General features: G+C 58.0%; 2 protein-coding genes across 2 annotated transcripts; both read right to left on the reverse strand.

Moving 5' to 3' along the window:
• Window positions 1-1476: 1476 nt before the first annotated feature.
• On the reverse strand, window positions 1477-2217 carry SFN (stratifin; the record flags this gene model as incomplete). The annotated part of the gene is made up of 1 exon (XM_082494282.1): window positions 1477-2217. One exon carries the CDS (start codon window positions 2215-2217, stop codon window positions 1477-1479), a length of 741 nt encoding a protein of 246 aa, XP_082350408.1.
• Window positions 2218-7749: 5532 nt separating this feature from the next.
• On the reverse strand, window positions 7750-20358 carry ZDHHC18 (zDHHC palmitoyltransferase 18; the record flags this gene model as incomplete). Its single annotated transcript, XM_082493998.1, has 8 exons — window positions 7750-9830; window positions 11096-11205; window positions 12721-12823; window positions 13291-13339; window positions 13826-13963; window positions 15383-15532; window positions 17439-17599; window positions 20099-20358. 8 exons carry the CDS (start codon window positions 20356-20358, stop codon window positions 9713-9715), a joined length of 1089 nt encoding a protein of 362 aa, XP_082350124.1. The 3' UTR covers window positions 7750-9712.
• Window positions 20359-20939: the final 581 nt, after the last annotated feature.

The raw sequence follows: 20939 nt of genomic DNA on the forward strand, positions 1-20939 counted from the left end.
CGCAGCTCCTGGAACCCCAGGAGCCAGGATTTGGCCATAGAGGGCTCGGGGCTGACATGTCCCCCACGTCCCCGACTGGGGACCCCGCTGAACCGGGGTGGCACGTCCTGAGTCACAGCACGTTTCCTCCCGGCATCCCGGCGTTTCCCATCAAAGGCCGGCTCCTGCCCAGCCCTGCTGCGCTTGATCTGATGAGCTCATAGCCCAGGGTGCCATGACTGTATTTTATTGTAATTATTTTTCATGTCGAAACTCGCGCTGGCGGAGGGGAAGGGGGGGAAGGGGGGGGGGGGGCCGTGCTCGGTGAGCTGCGCCCTTCACCGTGGCCGGGCGCCAGGGCCAAAATTGCTGAGCTTTCTCTCGCTCCGGCGCATCCTCGGACCTCGACGGGGACGTCCCCACCCCAATGACACCCCAGAGCTGTCCCCGTGTCGCCGCCCGCGCTCCGATGCTGCTTTAGGAGACGCCCCACCGCACGCTCCCCCCCCCCCCCACTTTGGGATGTAGAGGAGGGCTGCACAAGGGACAGGTTTTGGGGCACTGTGGGTTTGCACCGAGGGGGTGGGACACCCCCCGCTGTGGGGTTGGGGTCCTCGGTGCCCCCCACGGAGCAGCCAGCTCCACGGGGGGCTGCCGAAACCCTCTCCCCGCGGAGGCAGAGCCCACCCGTGGGCTGCAGTTTTGCAGCCGCCGAGGGATGGGGTTCGCTGGGCACCCCGAGACCCTATGGCAGGGCTGCGGGGGGGGGGAGGGTATCAGGAGCAGCAGAACTGCTGCTACAGCTCCCGGGGGACCCCATCGTCATCGTCCGTCCCCCCCCCCAGCCGGTGGGGTGGGAGGTGAAGCGGGTGCCCCGGTGGCGGCGGGAGCTGCCCGGACACGTGTGCGGGGGAGAGACGAGGCAGACCAGAGGCAGACGTGCAGGAGACGGTTTATTGGAGACGCACAGAGGCTTTGGTGATATGTGACCCCCCCCACCCCACCCCTGGGATGGAGGGAGATGTCCGAATCCCCCCCACTCACCCCCATCCTGGACCTTCGCCTCCTCCCGTCACGGCTCCGGCACTCCGGGACAGGGGGTTTGGAGTCAGCACATGCTGGGCTGGTGTCCCCCCCCCCCCAAAAAAAATGTTAAATAGTGGGGGGCAGGCAGCCTTCCAGGATGGAGGCACCCCCCCATTTCCCTCCTTTCCCCCTCCCCAGAGCAGAGGATGGGGGAGAGGGAAGGCAGAGGGGGGGCCATGCCAAAGCCGCCCAGCAAACACCACACATGGCTCCTCCTTGCTCCCAGCATCCAGGCTGGGGGGAGGGGGGGCATGGGGGAGCCGAGACGCCTTCCCCCCCACCCCCCCACCCCCAAAAAAATGAAAAAAAAAAAAAAATCAAACCAAAAATTAAACCATGAAGAGATGCCGAAGGGACTGGAGTTGGGGGGGGATTGGGGGGGGGACCGGTCCCCGGCTCCATGGGGGCCGTTCAGTTCTTGGGCTCTTCGCCAGCCTCGCCGCCGTCTTCTCCGGCGCACTCGGCTGTCCATAGCGTGAGGTTGTCCCTGAGCAGCTGCATGATGAGGGTGCTGTCCTTGTAGGAGTCTTCGCTGAGCGTGTGCAGGTCCCCCATGGCCTCGTCGAAGGTGGTCTTGGCCAGGGAGATGGCCTGGTCGGGGGCGTTGGCGATCTCGTAGTGGAAGACGGAGAAGTTGAGGGCCAGCCCCAGGCGGATGGGGTTCGTGGGCTGCATCTCTTTTTTGCTGATGTCCATGGCCTCTTGGTAGGCTTCCTGGGCGTTGTCTATCGTCTTCTTGCGGTCGTCCCCGGTGGCCACCTCGGCCAGGTATCGGAAGTAGTCACCCTTCATCTTCAGGTAGAAGACCTTGCTCTCAGGATCGCTCGCCTTCTTGATGAGATACTTGTCCAGCAAGGCCAGGACGTTCTTGCAGACGCCGTTCAGCTCCCTTTCCACCTTCTCCCGATACTCGTTCACCAGCTGCGCTTTGTCGTCCCCCTCTTCGGTTTTGTGCTCGATGCTGGAGATGACCCTCCACGCCGAGCGCTGGCACCCCACCACGTTCTTGTAGGCGACGGAGAGGAGGTTGCGTTCCTCGTTGGACAGCTCGTCCCCGTGTTCCACCACCGCCTTCATGAAGTCCGCCATGTCCTCGTAGCGCTCAGCCTGCTCGGCCAGCTTGGCCTTCTGCACTTGGTGGTTTCTTGCCATGGCTGGGACGCGGGCGCAGGGCAGACGCGTTGGGCGAGGAGCGGGGCCGGGAGCCGTCGGAGCCTCTGCCGAGCCCCGTCGCCGGGATTCGTTTTTGGCTGAGCGTCGGAGCCTCGAGCGAGAGCGGGAGGAGCCAACGAGGCTGAAGGAGTGTCCTACTCCTCCTCCTCCTCCTCCTCTGCTTCCTCCCCGCCGAGCCCGGCCTTAAAAGGAAAATTGCCGTGAATCATCGCCCGCGGGCGGCGGGCGATGGGGAAGGGGCGAGGAGGGGGCGACCAACGCCCTGCCCTCCCCACGGGTCCCCGGGGAGGGCTCGGCGGTGGGTGCAGCACCCATGGATGCCCCGGGTGGGGGTGTCCCCGCAGCCAACGCCCATCCCGGGACCGAGGGGACGCCCGTCCCGCTGCTAAAAGCGATTGGAACGGGGACAGCGGGTGGGTTATCATTTTGGGGAGGGGGTACGCAGGGACGCGGCAGCGCTCAGCTCTTCCCATTCTGCGCCCCCCCCCCCCAAGAGAAACGGGCCGTGGGGTGCGTCTGGTCGTAAAAATGGTTTCCTCTCCCCCCCTCCCACCCCCCCTTTCCCAAATCATATCACTGTCGGTTTTTTTATATGGTGATTAACTTCACTGGTAATTGCGAGGGCTTGACGGGCAGGTATTTATTCCCACAGGTGGGGAAACCGAGGCAGAGAGGCTCAGCAACTCGCCCGAGCGCCGCGGGAGGGACCGCCCCAAAGCTGCGCGCAATCGCTCCGTGACTTTGAACCGCCGCGTGTGGGACTGGCCTGACCCCCTCCACACTTTCCCCCCCCCAAAAAATTAAAAAAACCCTCCCAGAGTGGGGACACCAGCGGTGGTGTGAGCCAGGATCCGGCCGGTGGCAGAGAGACACCCCCCCCACAAGCCCCCAGTGAACTCGGGGCTCCCCCACCGCTCGCCTCCGGCCCAGCTCTGCGTTTCCCCATCCCGGCATCTCGTCGGGGACGTATCTCTTAATTGAAAAAGTTTTGGGGATTTTTAAATTTTTTTTTTTTTTTTTTTTTTTTCGACGTGCCTTTGCCGGCGGTGTTGGGCCGCCGGTGGAAACGCGCCGCCCCCGATTAGGATCTGCGCTTCGTGTTGCGCTGCAGTTTCACTCTCGACCTGCTCCGGCTTGTTGCCACACGCCGGGCGCTGGCGAAGCGTCGGCCTCGCAGCCTGTGCCAATCCCCGGCGCTATCGGCCGTGCGGGAGCCGTGCGGGAAGGGCAGGGTGGGGCGAGCGCCCGCCGGCATCGGGCCAAGGCAAAAAAGGGTTAGTGTTTTGTTGGTTTGGTTTTTTTTTTTTAAACAGTGTGACTCGATGCTTTACTCATCCCTGCAAACAGCCCTCAGTGCCACCCCGGCCGGGAGCGCACTGGCCCCGGCGTGTCTCCCCCCCCCCCGCCCGGCATCGCTCAGGTCCTGCCGGGACGGGGCGATGGAGGATGCTGGGGATGGAGGACGAGAGAAAGACGTGCGGATGCTTTTCCCAACGGTGTGCAGCCCAGGCAAACGCACACGCACCCCCCCAGCCTCCATACTGCTCCCTCCCCACCTCGGCGAGGGGGATTCGGGGCTGCTCACCTGCTCCCCGGCCAAACCCCCGGGCACGTGGTGGGGCCGGGGGTACCCCTGCCCGTCGAGGGGCTCACACGGAGCGGCAGCACGAGGACGTGCAGCTCCACCAGCCTCACCACAGCCCCTCCGTGTCACCCCCACCCCACGGACCGCGCCACGTGCAGCACCTCCAGCAATTAGCGCTCCTTCCCCAGCTGAGTGGGATCCCCCGTGGGAGCAGATGACGCTCCGCTGAGTCAGGAAAAGGCATTTTCCGAAGGAACAGCCACATGGGAGACCACTGCCCATCTCCCACCTCTGCCCGGCGGACGAGGTGCGAGGGGGGGGGGGCAGACCCGTAGAGACCCTCTAAGAGCTCCAGCCAAGCACAAAAGCCCCCACAGAGGGGCTGGGGGCCAAACGGGCAGCCCGATGTACCCGGCCCTCTAAAAACCACCTCCTTCTCTTGCAAAAATGCGAGGCGGCAATCCCCAGGTGGGAATTAGTCTGCAGCTCGCACCCCTCCCAGCAGCAAAGCTGTACATGGTCGGGGTCTGCAGTCCCCAGCCCCAGTGAAGCCCCCCCCGACGGACCCGGCTTCAAAACCGTGGGCTGATCCTGCACCGTCCCGGCTGGTTTTGGGCTGTTTCACCCTCCCGAGTCAGTTCTGCCCCAAGAGGGTCCCGTGAGGAGACCCCCCGGCCCCAGCGGGACCCCCCCAGCGGGACGGGCAGCTCGGACGGGGTGTGCGATGCCTCGGCCTCGGCTCGGGCGTCTGCCCGGCAGCCCCTGCCAGAGGGGCTGAGCTGCTGCCAAATTTTGGTTGCGATGGGCTGAGAGGAGGCTGCAAAAGCATTCTGCTCTACCGGTTTCGTGAAAATCAGCGCGGGGCGGAGGGGGAACAAGGGGTGAAGGGAAGAGCCCCAGATCGCTGTGCACAGGCTGCAGCATTCCCCCGCGGAGCAGCCGTGGGTGCCCTGAATGCCGAAGAGCGGCACCAGAAGGTGCGTCACCCCGGAGAGAGGGACACCCGGTTAAGCCCCAGCCCTGGGGACACAGCCCAGGCGACGCAGCCCAGGCCAGCGCCCGTCTCTTGTCCCGTGAGCCAAGCTGGCGCTGCTGCAGGGTTGGTCCTCCCGTGGCTCCGTGATGGCAGGCAGGAGGCAGAGGATGCTCGTGGCCGTTCCCAGCGGCGCTGGGAGGATGCTCGCAACCCACCCGGCCACCCCATCCTCACCCATCCATCCCTGTGGCTCCCCCCCAGGCTGCGGGGACGCTGCCGCTTCCCGACGCTTCGGTGGCGGTCAGATTTTTGCCAAGGGGTGCTCACTGCCCCCCCAGGTCCCGCAGGCGCTGCCCGTCGCTCCTTCCCCGTCCCCAGCAGCACGGCTGGACAGGAGGGTGCAGAGCCACGGAAGGCTGCGACTTGCCTCAAGGCCACGGCGAATGGCACAGCTGAGTTTGGGGAGCTCCCGGCTCCCGGTGCCGTGGCCGGCGCGGCTGAGGGCAGCGGGGTGCAGCCCTTCCCGGCTCCCCCTCCCCGCGCAGCACCGGCGTGCCCAGGCACGAGCTGCAGGGAGCAGCTCCCCTCCGCCGGCAGAGCAGCAGCCAGACGCTGGCGTACAGTAAATAGGAGAAACTTTTATTTGTTACAAAAGTAAAAGGCATAAATAGATGGTGAATCCTACCGGGCTCTGTGCTGGGCTTGGTGGGGGGCAGATGTGGCTGCACGGCTCCCAGCACGGCCGCCGGCGGTGGGAGGACGCGGTGCTGAGTACCGGAGCGCCCGGGGGGGCTGCACCGGCGGCTGCGGAGGTGCCTGCTCAAGGTCCTGAGGGGCTTGAACCCCTTCCCCTAACACTAGAGCCACGCTACGACGAAACAGGAGTCGGGGAGCTGCCTGGGGAGGGGGTTGCAGGGGTAAATTCTGACCGCGCGCTAACTCCCATCCGCAGAGAGTCTTCCGGCACACAGACGTGGCTCGGAGAGGGGCTGGCGGGGTCGGGTGTGTAACACCAGCGGCTTGGCTATAAACGTGCTGGCACGAAGCCTGCTCGTTTCGAAAGCCGGCTGGAATGCTAACCGCTATCTTCCAGCATCTGCGGGAGGGGAGACACCGTCACTGGGGATAAGGCTGGTGGTTACGGGGAGACACTGGGGGCCTCGGCTCAGTTGCGTGAGTCCATCCAGTGGCAGGAGACAGCAGGAACTCCAGTTATTGCACTCGGGTAGGACGGCTGTATGGCTTTGAGCTTTGAACCCACGGGACGGCCGTCCCAGCTCCCGGAGGGGGTTTGGAAAAGCTTTTCCTTGTGCACGGCCGCTTTCCCCCCTCTCTTGCGGTGGGAGGGAGGAAGGCGCAGCCGCGTAGCCCTGGCGAGCGGAGGCACTCGTGGTGGTCATGGCTGTCGTCTCGGGTGTCGCCGTGGTGTCTTGGCTCCCCGCAGGGTGCTCCAGGAGGGGCAGAGGGCTGCGGGCCGCCAGGGCTCTTGATACTGGATGGACATGGCACGAGGGAGAGAGGAGAGGGGAGGAAGAGAAAAAGAGAGGGTTAGCGCCAGAAATGCACAAGTGAGGAGCAGCCGGGAGCAGAGCGCAGCACCCAGGCTCGGTGGCAGAAAGAGGAGACAGTCCGGGATGGGGGAGAGCACTGGCAGCCTTCCTGCATGGCTGCCGCCAAGGCTCCAGCAGGCAGGAGCCCATGGGATGCTGCAGGCAGGGAGAAGGCAGGGGCGCGCAGGAGGGTGAGGGGCAGCTCTGCAGCCCACGAGTGAAGAAGGGCTTCATCACAACGTGCTTTGGAAGGAACTTACCGCACTTACGGGCACACCAGAGGAGGAAACCAGTGTGACAGAGAGGAAAACAGGCAGAGTGGGGGATAGGGGAGGGATTACCTGAACCACAGAGCAGGTCAGAGCTGGGATTAGTAATCTCTTCCAGGCTCCCACTCCTCTGTTTGGGACACAGCTCTCTCCAAACACTAAATCTCTGCATCAGCTGCGAGCTTCCTCCAAGCCCATCACGGCAGCTCCAGCGAGCACAAACCACCACGGCGTGCCATCCAGCAAGCCCCGGGCTTCACAAAGCCTCTGCCCCAGAGTCTGAGCCAACCTTCAGCCACACCGCTTTCCACACACCACCACGCAGACCGGGTGGCTCCATCTCATACCAAACCCCAGCACAAAGCTGGGGGAAACCGTCCCTCTCTTCTCGCCAAGGCTGCGGGCAACCCCTCTGCCGGGCAGCCCCGCACCGCGATGGCACAACCTGGGGCTCATAGCACCTCGCGCCGTGTGGATGCTGGTGGGACGGACGGGACACACAGCACACAGATGTCTACACAACTGGAGGGTGATGGGCTTCATGGGCAGAGCTGGTCATGCAGTGGAGATGAGATGGGTCGCTCGAGCGGATGACGGGGAGAAGAAAGCGCTTTCTTACCAGCTAACCCTCAGAAAGCAGGGCTAACGTCCAAGGAGGGGGCAAGTCCCGTCAGGCTGTGCAGGAAATGGCAAAGTCCTGGCAGGCATCCTCCTGGGGAAGACACCAGAGATTACGCACCTCAATACCCGCCGGTAGGGCCGGAGAGGGCTGGGTTAGGCAGGGGGACCACAGATCCTGGCACAGCCCTGCACCGAGCGAAACGATGCTGAGGTCATGGCTTTTGCAGGAAGAGGACCGGCAAGTGGAACAGACCCTGCCCGGCCCGGAGACATGGGACAGAAAAATCCCTTTGCTCCAGCAAGGGTCACGGCAGCACCAATCGCTGCTAAGCATCCCTCGTAGCCCCATCCTGCAGGAGGTTAAAGGAGCTTCCAGGCATGCCCTGGGCCCAATAAAGAGTCCAACTGCATTAAACACCGAGACACTTGCCCTCTTCTGTCTTAAAGGAATAAAATAATAATCCAAGCAATTAACTCTTTAAAAATATAATTTTATTATGTTGAGTAACAAAGGAAACTGGTTTAAATAAAAACAGGAAGGAGTTTGGCCCCTGATAACACCCCTCACACTGCTCCTTGCTCCCCAGCACCGGACCCGCTGCGCACAGCTCGGCACGCCTGCCCCGAGGCTCCTCGATGGCATGGACAAGCCCCGCTGGGGACATCCCTGCAGGAGAAGCGGGGAGGGAAGGGCAGGGTGGCCTCTCTGGATGCCACACGGACAAAATGCTAAAGCACCTGGCCTGTGAGACAGCACGAAGCTGTGGGGCTGGGGGGGCCGGCAGAGCAGCACCGGGAGCCTCCCCGGGCGGCAAGGGCCATCTGCCGGGGATCCGGTAGGAATTCAGCCGCCTCCGCCGCTGTGCTCTCACTTCGGCTCTTCAGGGAGGGGAAGGTAGAGCTGGTGGCCACAGCAAACAAGCGCTGAGATCTCTGTGCCACCAGCCAGACGCGTATGGCTAGGGGAACCTCATGCCTCTGCCATCCCCCAGCGCGCCCCGAGGCTGCGTGCAGGCTGGCGCAGCGCGAAGCACAACGCTGGAGAATTCAAGGGGACACGCTGCCCCCAAAAATGCGCTGCCTCTGCCTGAGGTTGAAATACAAGCGTCTGTCCCACAGAAACCTAACCAGGCAGCTTGACACGAAACTCTGCAAGCCTCTGCCCTGGCGCTAACATGCACAACACTACCTGCACGGAATACAAAACGTTCTACATAGAAAAAGAAAAAAATATCTACAAATTGTGCAAAAATATCCAGCAGCTTTTAATAACATGATTCAAGTATTGCTAACAAGGTCTGTGACTCTCCTCTACGCACACTCCAGTGTCAGTACTGGTGGCTCAGCTCTCCCGTGCCTTTGCAGGCACAGAGCGATGCTCGTGGATGCGCGCAGGCACACGGGAATGGCTCCCGAGGCGCTGGGGACAGCCCTGCTCTCGTCTGCCAGCCGAAAACCCAAGCCAAGAGCACAACATGAGGTTATCAGAGACCAGCACTCACCAACTGCTTCCTCTGTGAAACTCCACCTCAGGATTTCATGCACTTTTCTGTTGCCTTTCGGTCTCCCAAAGGCAGGACACAACCAGGCTTTCCTGGCAAGCTAAAGGTTCCCAAATCTTACGACTGTAACCTTGCCAACCAGCATCTCATGACGAGAGCCACAGAACACTGCGTGTTTCTTCTTCCCCGTTAAAAGGAGGGTCATCCTAACTTCTGTCCTTGCTGCAAAACGTCTTACTGACTGGCAGGTTTTCAGCACCCTCTCAGTGACCAGCTAGAAAATAGGATCAACAGCAGCCGGGACATCTAGTGAGCTTCCACGTCTGCTGGGAGCCAGAGTCCTCCCAGCTGAACAGCCCCAACTTACCAAGGCACAGCAGCTTCTGGAAAAGCAAAGCTGCTCCGGCAGCGGCCGAGGTGAGAACCCAGCCATTAAGAGACAGAACAGCCCTTCCACATGGGCACAGGGGAGCAGGACGTGTCCATGGAAATAACAGGGATACCGGGGAACATACGCCTCCACCAGCCCAGAAGACGAGACGTGACAGCCCAACTCAGAGTGGGAACCAGTCCCAGCTCCCACCCTTGGCCCACCTCAGTACTCCCGGCAGGAAACACAGTGACTCCCTGGAGCAGAGCCTCCGGGCTCAGAGGTCTGGTGGCTCCCCAGACCTATTTGCTTCCCAGGTGCAGCAGGAACTCCCTGCTTTCTGCACGAGTCTGCGGGTCTTGCATGCTGTTGGGCTCTATCAGTCGAAAGTCCAGACAGGCCACATCACAGTGACACAAATAAACAAAAATAATAAATAAATTAAAAAAAAAAAAAAAAGGCAACGTATGGCTCGACTGAGTCTTTGGCAGCTCTGCGTCACAGGGCTGTCCCGCCTGAGGCTGGGGAGATGGTAAGAGGGGAAGGTTCTGGCTGGAGTGAGGTGCAGGCACAGCAGGCACTGGGCTACTTCACAGCACTGCTAGGGAATGCCTCCTACCATGCTGGTGTCAGTTTTGGCTCCAAAGGAAGGGATTTCACTCTTAGGACTGGACGGGGTCCCGACATCTGGCTGGATAAATCCTCTTCTGTCTATCAAACTGGAAAACAGAAGGGAAAGCGTGCAAGAGGAGAAGTGTTAAGGAAATGAAGACTCCGCGAGGACGGGAGCTCACGAGCCACAGAGAGGGTTATCCTCGTGGGAACTGCTAACCAAAGCATCGGCAGGAGCTGCCCATTACGCAAACCACAAACTTATCACACAAGCCACCAAACAGCCTGTAGGCAGTTAAAGCTTTGGGTCACCACAAACCCAAATGGGAACTGGCGAAAGGGCTTTACAACACGAACGAGGAAAGAATTGGAGTAAAACACTACTCTCCTCGCAACCTCCCAGCAAACAGCTCGGCTCCCTGAAGCTGCAGATTTACCATCTCCGAGTGGCAGCACTGGCATTTTGGCACCCCTGAATCCAACAAAAAGCTTGGGGGTACTTCGGAGAGCAGGGCCAGGTGTAAAACACACTCTGTAGCTGCACAGCCTCAGACACCTTCCCCTGCTGTTGTGTTACACTGAGTTAGCACCTCCAAGATGCTCCATGTAAATCCAAATTGGATCCAGTGAAAAAAAAAAACTTCGTCTCAAGGATCCCCACGTGCCCCAGGACAGGCCGAGAGCTCCAAGCCAGCGTGCAGGTCCTCAACCCCTGCAGCACAGCAAAGCGCAAGGGGACGCCGGCCTGACTCTGCCCAATTGCACCCTCTTGTGACAAAGCAGCAATAATCCTGCGCTGCAGGTCCAAAGCTCCCTTGCATCTGCAGCAAACCGCCCGCCTTTGCCCTTGCTTTTAACATCGGTTGTGGTTAAGTCACAGGTAAGAGCATTTGGTGGGATGCTACTAAGCATTTCAGGTAACCGAAGTGTTGGTAAAAGCCAGGGTCTCCACACCGCCCTGTGCAGTGCTCTGCTGGCTGCTTGCCACAACGCTCGATCTTCAGAATACAGGAGGGAAAACACGCGCTAAGAAGTACCGCCACTACTGATATTTACCATCTGCTGCTGAGCTCTTCGGTGCTGTTACTCTCCCCTTACTGAAGCGCAGGATGTGTCTTATCTGCAAGCTCCGTGAAACAATTACAAACAACCCGAACTCGTCGCTCAAACACAGGAGAAGCAACAGTTCTATCTCATACATTTCTCCAGCTGCTCTCTGCAGAGACTGGGGAACTGTCTCCCCATCCTCATGGGAGCAGATGTGTTTGTGCTGACAGTGTCTCCCCTGAATTGTGGTAAATCTGTCCTTCCCGAGGCCCCTCTCACAGAGCAGGATGCAACTCCCAATGCCGTGGAGGTCAAAGGCTCTTACCTGGGATGGAATGGTCCACACAGCACCGCACAGCAGTTAGTGAGGATACTTTTATGGCTGTAGGGATTGGCAAACTCTGAGCCCCTCTTATTTGACCAGGACCCTTTGATCTGAAAGGGAAAGGACACGTGCAGATTAAGATACAAAAGATGTGATAGCAGACAATTAATTACACGATAATGGACCCGGTTCAAATCCTTGCTCAAGAGGTGGAAGGCTTGTCTTACTGCAGACGTCCTCCTCCTCTTTGCGTTAACAAGCGGGACAGCTGCAGAAAGGCAGCCAGAGGAGAGAACAATATGCTGCTCCTACCTCTGCCAAGGTTCAACCTTGCAGCTAGAAAGCTCCAAAGCTGTGCCCTCCCCGTGCTGCATGGCAACTTGTCAGCGTCACCATCTCCAACGCCAGCCTCCTCCTCCTCCTCCCCTCATTCTCTACGAGGCTGAAAGCTCAACAGAGCAGGGCTCTAGCTCACGGTCCCTCCTGGCCTCCTCGGGCCGAACAAACAGCAAGGGGATTCCCAGGCCACGCTGCACCAGGAGAAAACAATCTCATCTGTCCCCACCCTGAGCAGCTGCCACTGGGACTCTGATTTCGAAACCCCGGTCACATCAAGCGTAGGCACACGCGAGTGGGCAGATGCTATACCTGGCCTCGGGCCCCTGGCTGCAGCGAACCATTTACCATAACATTTCCTCCTTTTGTTTTTACTTCCTCTCCCCAATTGCAGCATAAGGCTGGCAACGTGGGCAACGCAGCCAGAGAGGCAACGGACCATGTGCTTTGGACCTGGCGCTCTCAGCACTGGGGTGCGACCTCCATGAGCTTCGCTCACATCTCTGCCAACACCTCCGAACGTAACAGAGAGGTGGAGAGGAAAGAGGAGGGAAAAAAGTGAAGGGAAAAAAAAAAAGGGATGTAAACCTGCCTTCTGCAGTGCTGGAAGCTTCCAGCAAGGATTACAGGCACTTCTGGCCAGGAGGGTGAATTTTGATTCTGAGGATGAGACAGATCCTGCTTTTCTGTACAATCTGCCCTGCTCAGGGTACTCATTTGGCCCTTGGAGTCTGCACGCACCCCAAACTTTGAGGTAAATTTCATCAGATGTCTGTACATTATTTGCCTATTAGACATGAGGAACTGATAGAGACAAAGGGACTTGCCCAGGGTCTCAAAGGAAACCTGTGGTTACGCGGGATGCTGAATTAAGATCACCCATGTCCCAGCCTAACACCCAAATAAATCTCTGGGGCCAGCCCTCCTTTTTAATCTCGGAACTCCTAATTTTAAGCAAGGTCACACACAGACTGGAAAACACGCACACGTGACCTTTCTAACGTTTCAGCCCATGGCCCCCATAGCCTGACACTGCCAAGCAACACATGTGGCACGGTCCCCTGCTGCTGCGTGCTGCCTTTCCCCCAACGCAGCTCCCTGAAGCTACAGCCCAAACGCCTTGGGCACAGGCTGTTTGCTTCGCAGTGGGTTATCACAGGCAGTGCAGGCAGCACGCTTTACTGAGATACTGCCCTGAGGCAGGCGGCCAAGGATCCCCCGAAAGCCTCACCTCTGCTTAGGAAAGACCGGGGCTGGCCCTGCAGAAGGACAAGCGTCCAGGTACTTACATCTTCGTTCGTCGTCAGGTTGGAGGCAACTAAATAAGTGTGAAAACCTGAGAGGCCCAAAATAGACCAGACTGAGAAAAAACAAATCACCAGCTCCAGCACAGTGAAACAAGAGTCAAGGAAGTCTCAGGGAACAAGATCATCCTGCAAGGAGAGGCAGAGGACTGTTTTGGGAGGTACATGCTATGACCACACACAGCAGGCCACAAAAACATCCCAGCACGCTTCCCGTTCCCCACGCCATTCTGCAGGCATCCACCAAAGCACAGCCTGTTCCAGCTGCTTCCTTTCCACGTAAACTTGCAAACTGTGAAACAAGTTTGTCACCCCCTCTTAGTCCCTGGCCGTGAACTAAATAAGGAATTAAAGGTCTTCCCAATTTGGTGATGTTATCAGTCTACAGATGAAGAGACGCCCGTCTGCCCCAACCAGGTAGCTCAGGAACTAAATTAAGTTGTGGAAAGTACACGAAGGTGACCCTACAAAGAGCTCACCGCGCTTCTGTAAAATAATTAGCATTGCTGCACCAGTGCTCAACAGTCTGAGCAGCCGATGGCATCAGAAGGATATCTTGCAGGTGTCATCTTCAAAGTGGCCAGGAATCCATCTCTCTGAGAGCCTGCAAAGCAAAACAGGACAAGGAACGGGGTCCCATCAGGCAGCTTTGCATCTCCAGCCAACACTTCACGCCCAAGCATGCAGCCACCCCCTGCAGGCCATATGGACCTGCCTGGCTGCCTGAGAAATATCTGCAGTCTGGAACTTTGCAGAAACGCACAGACACAGCTCCAGGAGATTTGGGGCTGACAGACAAGTCACCTTCCCCGCCAGGTTAAGAGCAATGTACCCACCAGCTCATTTGCTCCGGAGGGGATAACCCAGTCACCAGCTCTCAAGGCCTCTCTGCAGCAAGGTGCAGGGTGGACCTGTGGTTCCCTGCAGTCTGAGACCCCGTTTATTTGGGCCACCCGCACTGTAAAGCCTGGTGTAAACCAACCAGACCCTTTCCACGCTCTGTCCAACAGGAACAGTGACCCAGTGCTGCCTCAAGGTGTTCGTGGCCAGGAGCAGGGCACACATCACTGCTAGGAGCCGCAGTACTTACGCAGAGTGAGGTGGGTGACGACGCAAGCGAAGATGAAGGCTGTCAGGAAGGAGAGGGAGAGGATGAAGGCATAGAAGTAGCGATAGTTGCGCTTCCCCACGCAGTTGCCCACCCAGGGGCAGTGGTGATCAAACCTCTCTGAAACAAAAGGACATGGTGAGGACTCCTGCCACCTCGCACCCCGTAACAGAGTGAACTCTGCTGAGCCTCCAAAAACCAGGGGCTACAAACCGAGCTCCCACCCACCGCCCCGATACCAGAACCTCCCCACAGCAGTATGTTCACAAGAAGTTTTAACAGAGCACTGCTGCCTGCTCACATGCCCTTTTTTATCATCAAAGGCCAAACCTTTCCTCTCAGCAAACCCTGCATAAATACATGCCTCGTGACTGGTAACATCTACCATTACTAAAACTGAGAGAGAAGAAGGAAAGTGCGGCAGTTTTTCCAGTACTTAGCAGCACTGGGTGTGTGCACGCAGCATCACTGCTCCCTTGCTGCGCGGCAGCTTCCCCCGCCTTCTTCGGGGCAGAAAATAATTTTCAAAGTTATAGAGATACACCTCTAAAACCACAGAAACTGCCTGAGAACCCAGGGCAGGTGCAATATATTTGGAAACATTCCCGACTGCCTTCTAATGAAAGGGCTGCATTTCAGACTAACAGGACTGCGGTAACCATTCTGCAGGGGACACCAGTGCAAACAAAACCCATCGCGCGCAAAGCGGGCGCATGCCCGCACCCCCAGACAGCTCCTCTCCAAACACTGCCCCAGCCACGGCTGCTTTCCAGTGAGCTGTTCCAGTGTAAGGAGGAGTCACGGCCACTCACGGCTGTTCCCAAACACACAAAGCTTGGCAATCCCCAAACTTCTCTTAAGCAGAGCCTTGTGGTCCTGCGACTGCTCATGGGTTGGTTGCTCCTCAGGCTGTCCCAGCAGACAGCGTAAAGCACAGCCTCCACATCCATCCTATGCATGACCAGGAGCAGCTACACGAGGAGTAAACTCACCAGGCACGTCCCTAAATCACATGCCACCCTGCTGCCAGTTCAAGTTGCTCCGGTGCAGTCAGGCTGCGCTGGGAACCTCCCTGCCCACCCCACTCCTGTGCTTGCCTGCGTGGAGCCATCAGAGACTTTTCTTCAGGTCTTTGTTCATTCCCTCCTGCCCCACCACAGCATGAGGGCACGGGGAGAGGACACAGAAGAGCTCAACCAGCACCTGTGGTGGTGCCTCTACCTGCCTGGCAACAGCACAGCCACAGACAACAAGGAGCCTGCAGCAAACCTAGTGTTGGTGGGGGGCTTAACCGCATTTCATGGTACAGTCCTCCCACAACCAGGGAAAGCAGAGACACGGAGTCTTGGACATGCTGTCCCCTCGCCCCGAGCCACTGCACCGGTGTTGCTTTCATTTTAAGTGGGAAAAAGAAAGATTACTCAGTATCTTGCTCTATAATCCTTTACAAGAAACAAAAGCAATCTGTCCAGAAACATAAAACACCCACCCACCCACCCACACAAGAGACAGCAGCACCTTTCCACTTTCTGAGCTTACCGACACAGTTGTCGCAGACACTGCAGTGAGAGGTGCGTGGAGGGCGGAACATTTTGCAGGTGTAGCAGTACTTGAGTTTCACCACATACTTGTTTATGACCACTTCCATGGTGCGGGCCGGCGGGCGATAGGTAGAGGTACCCATGCTGTCTGCAAGGGCAAGGAGGGACAGTCAAACTAGTGCAGGTGAAACCCAAACCCCCGTATCACCCTGAGCTGCTTCCTGCAGGGTAAGGGACTGGCACACGCTCTCCCGGTTTTAATCAAAAGCTGAGAGGCAGCTCGGCCTACAGGATTTGTTGCAGGGTGGGCAGCCAGGAACTCCAGTCAGCTCCTCACAGCATTATTTATGTCCTTTCCTTGTCTGTTCACTGGCAATGCTGCTGGGACGCCAGGAGGAAGTAATATCTGCCCAACAGTTTGAGAACATAAAGCAATTTATAATATATAAATAGCGAGCATAAAAGCAGCAGTGTTAACGTGCCCAGTAACACCAACTCATCTCTGCGCGTCTAACGGATCACAACACAAGGAGACAACATAATCTGTCAACGTACATGTGGTTCCTCCTCTGCTGGAAGCATCCAAGTTACAGAAATCAGGGTAACCTCAGCAGAAGCATCCCCTGCCACCGCTAGCACACAACTTGCCAACCCGCAGCTGGAGCCAGCAGTACTGCCAGGCTCGAGAGACTCATTTCCACCACAGCGGGGGAGGACAGAGAGCAGGTCTCAAGTGCTCCAGGCAGATTTCATTGAAATTTGACATGTGTACGTTAGTAGCACAAGAGGATTCCTCCTCCTCAAGGTCAAATTTGAGGATTTTTAGAGACACCACAAGTTACAGCTGTGTGTGCTGGCACGTCACTATTCACCGGGGACTGGCAGCTGGAGACCGTTTCCCTGCTCAGCAAAAGCTGGAAAACCTCTGTATCACGTTTGCAGCTTTTGGAGGTTGTTCCTTTATTTTAGTCACTCTGAAAAGAGTGCCTTTCCAACTCTGAGGAAGTCTTTGAAAATAGAGATATAACAGTGAGCATGTTAAGAGGATAATAAGTGGATTATATTAACAGTAACAGCTGGCACATCAGGCAGCATCTGCAGCCAGATTACCGCTTTAGGCACTTATATATAGAAACATGGATAACCACTCTGAGGATATTTTAAAACCAATTTTTTCAGTCAGATGTAGAATTGCCGCCTTTCAAGTGTCTTCAGTGAGGCAGACTCAAGCTGCCTCGTGTTAGATTTGCTAAAGCATTTGTTTCTACGGGTCACATCAACAAGGTCCACAGATCCTAGATGCATACACCTTCTTGGCCACCACCAAAACAGCGTGACATAGCAGTTTTTAGATGGGGACAAACATTAGCATACTGTTAGAAACCATTACAATAAAGAAAACATTGCAGCACAGCAGGCTCAATGGCAAATCATAATCTTAAAAAGCATTCATGCCTAAATTAATTACCGACATCCTCACCACCCGTATTTTGCAGAAGGTGGTACAGGGTCAGATTCCTCTGAGTTTGGACAAAATTCAAAGTAACTAACGCAGCGTTACAGAGCAGCACACACTCTCGCTCTGTCTTCAAGAGCCTGGCAGCGTGATTCTGAAGGGGGACTTTGTGCTCTCCCAGCCGCTGGCACACAGCCCCTAACAGTATTCGTGTTTAGGACACTGATGCTGCAAGCTCCCCCTCCCCTGAGCTCTGCACAGGGCTGCTGCCCACTCAGGTGTCATCCTGAGGGCAGGAACAGGTACCGCCACGACCCACCACACAGGGCTTTGCCTCTGAAAGCGATGGGACCGAACAGAAACAAAACACACCTATGCTTCTCTGCAGATCCTCTCTCTGAAGCACTGCCTGCTGTGCTAGAGGAGCTTGTCACACCTCTCCTACCAGGACTCGTAGGACACTGTCAAAACTCATGATCTGATACTCTGGCCTTTTCTCCAGAGGCTCACTGAGCCTGAAATGTGTGCGGCGCACACACACACACACGCACAGAGGCGTGCACTGGACCAAACACAGGAGAGGTAATAGAAATCTCACCGATCCGCTTTTCTAGGTCTGCAGCCTCGCTCGGGGTGGCTCTGGGCAGGATGCCTGGGTCTCTGAAGCTCGTCTGGAGCAGGCAGCTGATGACGAAGAAGAAGAGGACGGCTGCAATGATGGGGATGGCCAAGGTGAGGTGACTGGCAAGGAAGGGGCAGCTGTTAAAAGAAAAGAAAATGCATTGTTACCAACCATCGCTACAGAACTGGCTATCAGCTGTGACCTCGCACACTGAATTACCATGGGGTGGTGGGCTGATGCACTTCTGCGTTGCAGAGACCTCTGGAACAGCAACAGCCAGCCCAGAAAACACTGGAGTAGCACTGGGACGACAGTGTCTTTGACACAAAGATGGCAGTATAAGTCCCTGTACGCAAGCTCTTTGCCCTTCTGAAGTCCCAGAATACCGTTTCAAAAACCTGTCAACTGCCCCAAAACTCAGTCACCTTCTACAACAGCAGTGTGAAGAACACATGGAGAAACACCTCGAGCTAAGCAGGAATCAAAATCAGCATGAATGCGATCCCATTTGGTCCAACACGTGAAACTGAGAGGGAATTTGGCTTTGATTCAACACAGCTTTGATGTCTCTGGATGACTCGTGTGCCCTTCATGGTGCGCCAGATGTTTGGATGGCGATGCCTTGCAGCACTGATGCTGCTGTGACAATCCACCAGGCATCTCAGCAGACAATGCCCGCTCCAGGGCTCGATGTACTACGACCTGGGGCTGTTTTCCCACAGATGGAGACCAGCGCGATTGCACTCCACCTCAGGGCAGCTCTGTTACTTGATAGGTGAAGACAGCGGAGGAACACAGGTCTTCGCAGGGTGCAGTGCCAGAGACCCCTCCCGTCCCTTGCTCTGCAGAGGGATTTACTATTATAAGCACTGATAAGTACACAGAGTGGAGCACAGACAGGCAAGCTGCTTGAGCCCTGATGTCTGCGGGCAGCACTAAGTCTCAGTAATGCTGCGAGGCAGTTTGAGAGGATTAAGCAACTTTTGTTTCAACTCCCAAGCTCAGCTGCCCAGAACAAAGCAGCCACCAGGCAACAAAACCCCTTCAGCCCAAGACTAACGCTGCTGCTGAGCCCCTCGGTCGTCTCCCTGACAGTAAGGTCTCTGAAATGAGAGATGTGAGCTTGTTGCCACCCCTTTGCTGGGAGAATCTCTGGACCCCGCTTTCCCCTCCCAGGCAACAAGAAATCGCATAAAAAAAATGTGAACTGCAGACACAGGCAAGATGTATCTGCTACACATCCAGCCAACTGTAACCCATGCAACAGAAGGACACTGCTAAAATAACAACTTGGAAAGCCCCGGGGCATCTTCAACCAAGAAAGAGTGACTAGGCAAGAAGGGAGAGGAGAGCCGATGTCCTCTGTTTGGCCCTGTACAAAGCAGTTCCTGTGCTAGTGCTGCCCATTAGTTTCAGCTGCAGCAGAGAGAGCCGTCAAAGAGGCACAGATGACACTAAGAAAGGAGTTTTCGCATCGGGATGCCGTTACTGCCTCCCACAGCTGCCTGCCCCTCTCAGCTCATCCGACTTCTCAGAACCTCTAATCCGATCAAATACCTTCATCTCCCCGCCCGCAGGCTTGGGCAGCTTTACTCTGAGACTCGCAGAGATAACTCCGTGATCCAAAAGCAGGCATGACATTCCTCCCCCCTGCCTGCTTTGTACAGCGGCAGGAAAAACAAGCTCCTTTCCCTCCCGAGACAGAAATGCAGAGGCAGGATAGCAGAACCCTCAGAAGTGTCAATAACCAACGGTGCTCCTTCCCCGGCTCCAGCGCAGGGTGTAACGGGGTGCTCCGGGCTCTCCCCTCCCTCGGGGGACAGGAGCGGGACAGCTTTCCTAAAGCAAAGGGGACTGGGAGAGATGCAGGTCGCTCTTCCCCAGACACGGCTGCACAAGGGGGGAAGCAGAGCTCCAGTCCAGACCCTCGAGGTGGGACCCCAGAGAATTTAAAAGAGTTCCCCCATTTATCAATAGCCTTTAACAGCAACGCTATTCCTGCTGCCTCTACGGAGCGAGCCCACCAGTCTCGGGGAGTTCCTGGCTGTGATTCTGGACCAGATCTCATCTCCATAGCAGGAGGGGAGACTGGGGGGGGGGGGGGGGGGGGATCTTTAGATACCAGGAGAAGATCCCGGGAGGATGTCAAACCCCTTCCCGGGGCCAGATTGAGCAAACGAGGTGCAGGGCTACCCCTACCCCTGCCCCCCCCCCCCGCCCCCCACACGAAGGCCCCTGGGGACATGCCGAGGGGAAGCAGTGGCTGCCTGAAAAGTGGGTCTGGGGGCTGTGCAGGGGGGGAATGGTGGGGGGGGGGGGCGGTAGGGAGAAGAAAGGGATATCGGGGCTCTCATGGGGGGGTGGAGGGGGAAAGAGGTGCCCCCCCAGCCCACCTCCCTCCCTCCCTCCCACCCCAGGGCTCCCCCAAAAAGGCTTAAAGGAGGGGGACGAGAGCTGCTCAGAGACCCCAGCGGGGACCCCAGCAGGGAAGGGAGGTCCGATCCCGGGGGAACGGGGGGGGGGGACGACGATACCGGAGGGACCCGCAGCAGAGGAAGGGGGGGGGGGACACGGACGGACACCCCGTAGCCCCCAGGGCGGTGGCCGGAGCCCCTGTCCCGGTAGCCCGGACTCACTCGAAGGCGAAGAAGAGGCCGCTGGTTGCCAGGATGAGGCCGAGGGTGAGGGCGAAGACGCCGCTGTGCCGGGCCAGCATGAGGCGGCCGCCGCAGTAGAAGCGGTTGCGGCCCGGGAACACCTCCCACTTCCGCCGGGGCCGACGGGCCGTAGCGGGCCTTTGCGGGCCGGTGGGTGGCGGAGGTGACGAAACGACCACCGTACCGCTTCCCGGTCCCGTTACCCCGGGGGGAATCTGCCGGTACTCGCACTCCTTCATGGCGCCGCAGCGCCCGGCCCGGCCCGGCCCCGCCGCGCGCCCGGCGGACGTGTCGGCCCCGCCCCGCCCCCGCCCCACAGCGCCCCCTGCCGGCCGCGCCGCGAGCAGCCCCGGCCCGGTACCCCCCGGACACCGGAGGAGGTGGTGGTGGTGGTGGTGGGGAGTGAACCCGACCGGCAAACTGTCCCCTATTTACCGGGGGATGCGTGAGCTCGGACAGCCAATGGCTGCACCGCCGTTCCCGGAGGAGCGGCCGGAGCCGTCCCGGTTGTGTCCCACAGCGGGACTGCGCTGGGATGCGGTGGGAGACGGAACCGGGGAGGGTCAAGCGGCACCGGGGAGGTGCGAACGGCTCATACAAGGCAGCAGGATCCTCCCTGCGCCGTCAAGGACACTTCCCCGAGGTTTCTGGGAAGCGGACAGATGCGGATCCTTGTGGCAAACACCGGCTCGGTGGCAGTGTATCCCATAGGAACCGGGAGGCATCCCCCATCCCGGGCAGTTTACGGGAATTTTGGCCATCAGTGATGACAGCAGAGAAGGGCAGGATGCTGCAGCGTGACAGCAAAGAGAACATGCCC

Source organism: Vanellus vanellus, assembly GCF_965231255.1.
Source record: "Vanellus vanellus genome assembly, chromosome: 22".
In the NCBI taxonomy this organism is placed as follows: Eukaryota; Metazoa; Chordata; class Aves; order Charadriiformes; family Charadriidae; genus Vanellus; species Vanellus vanellus.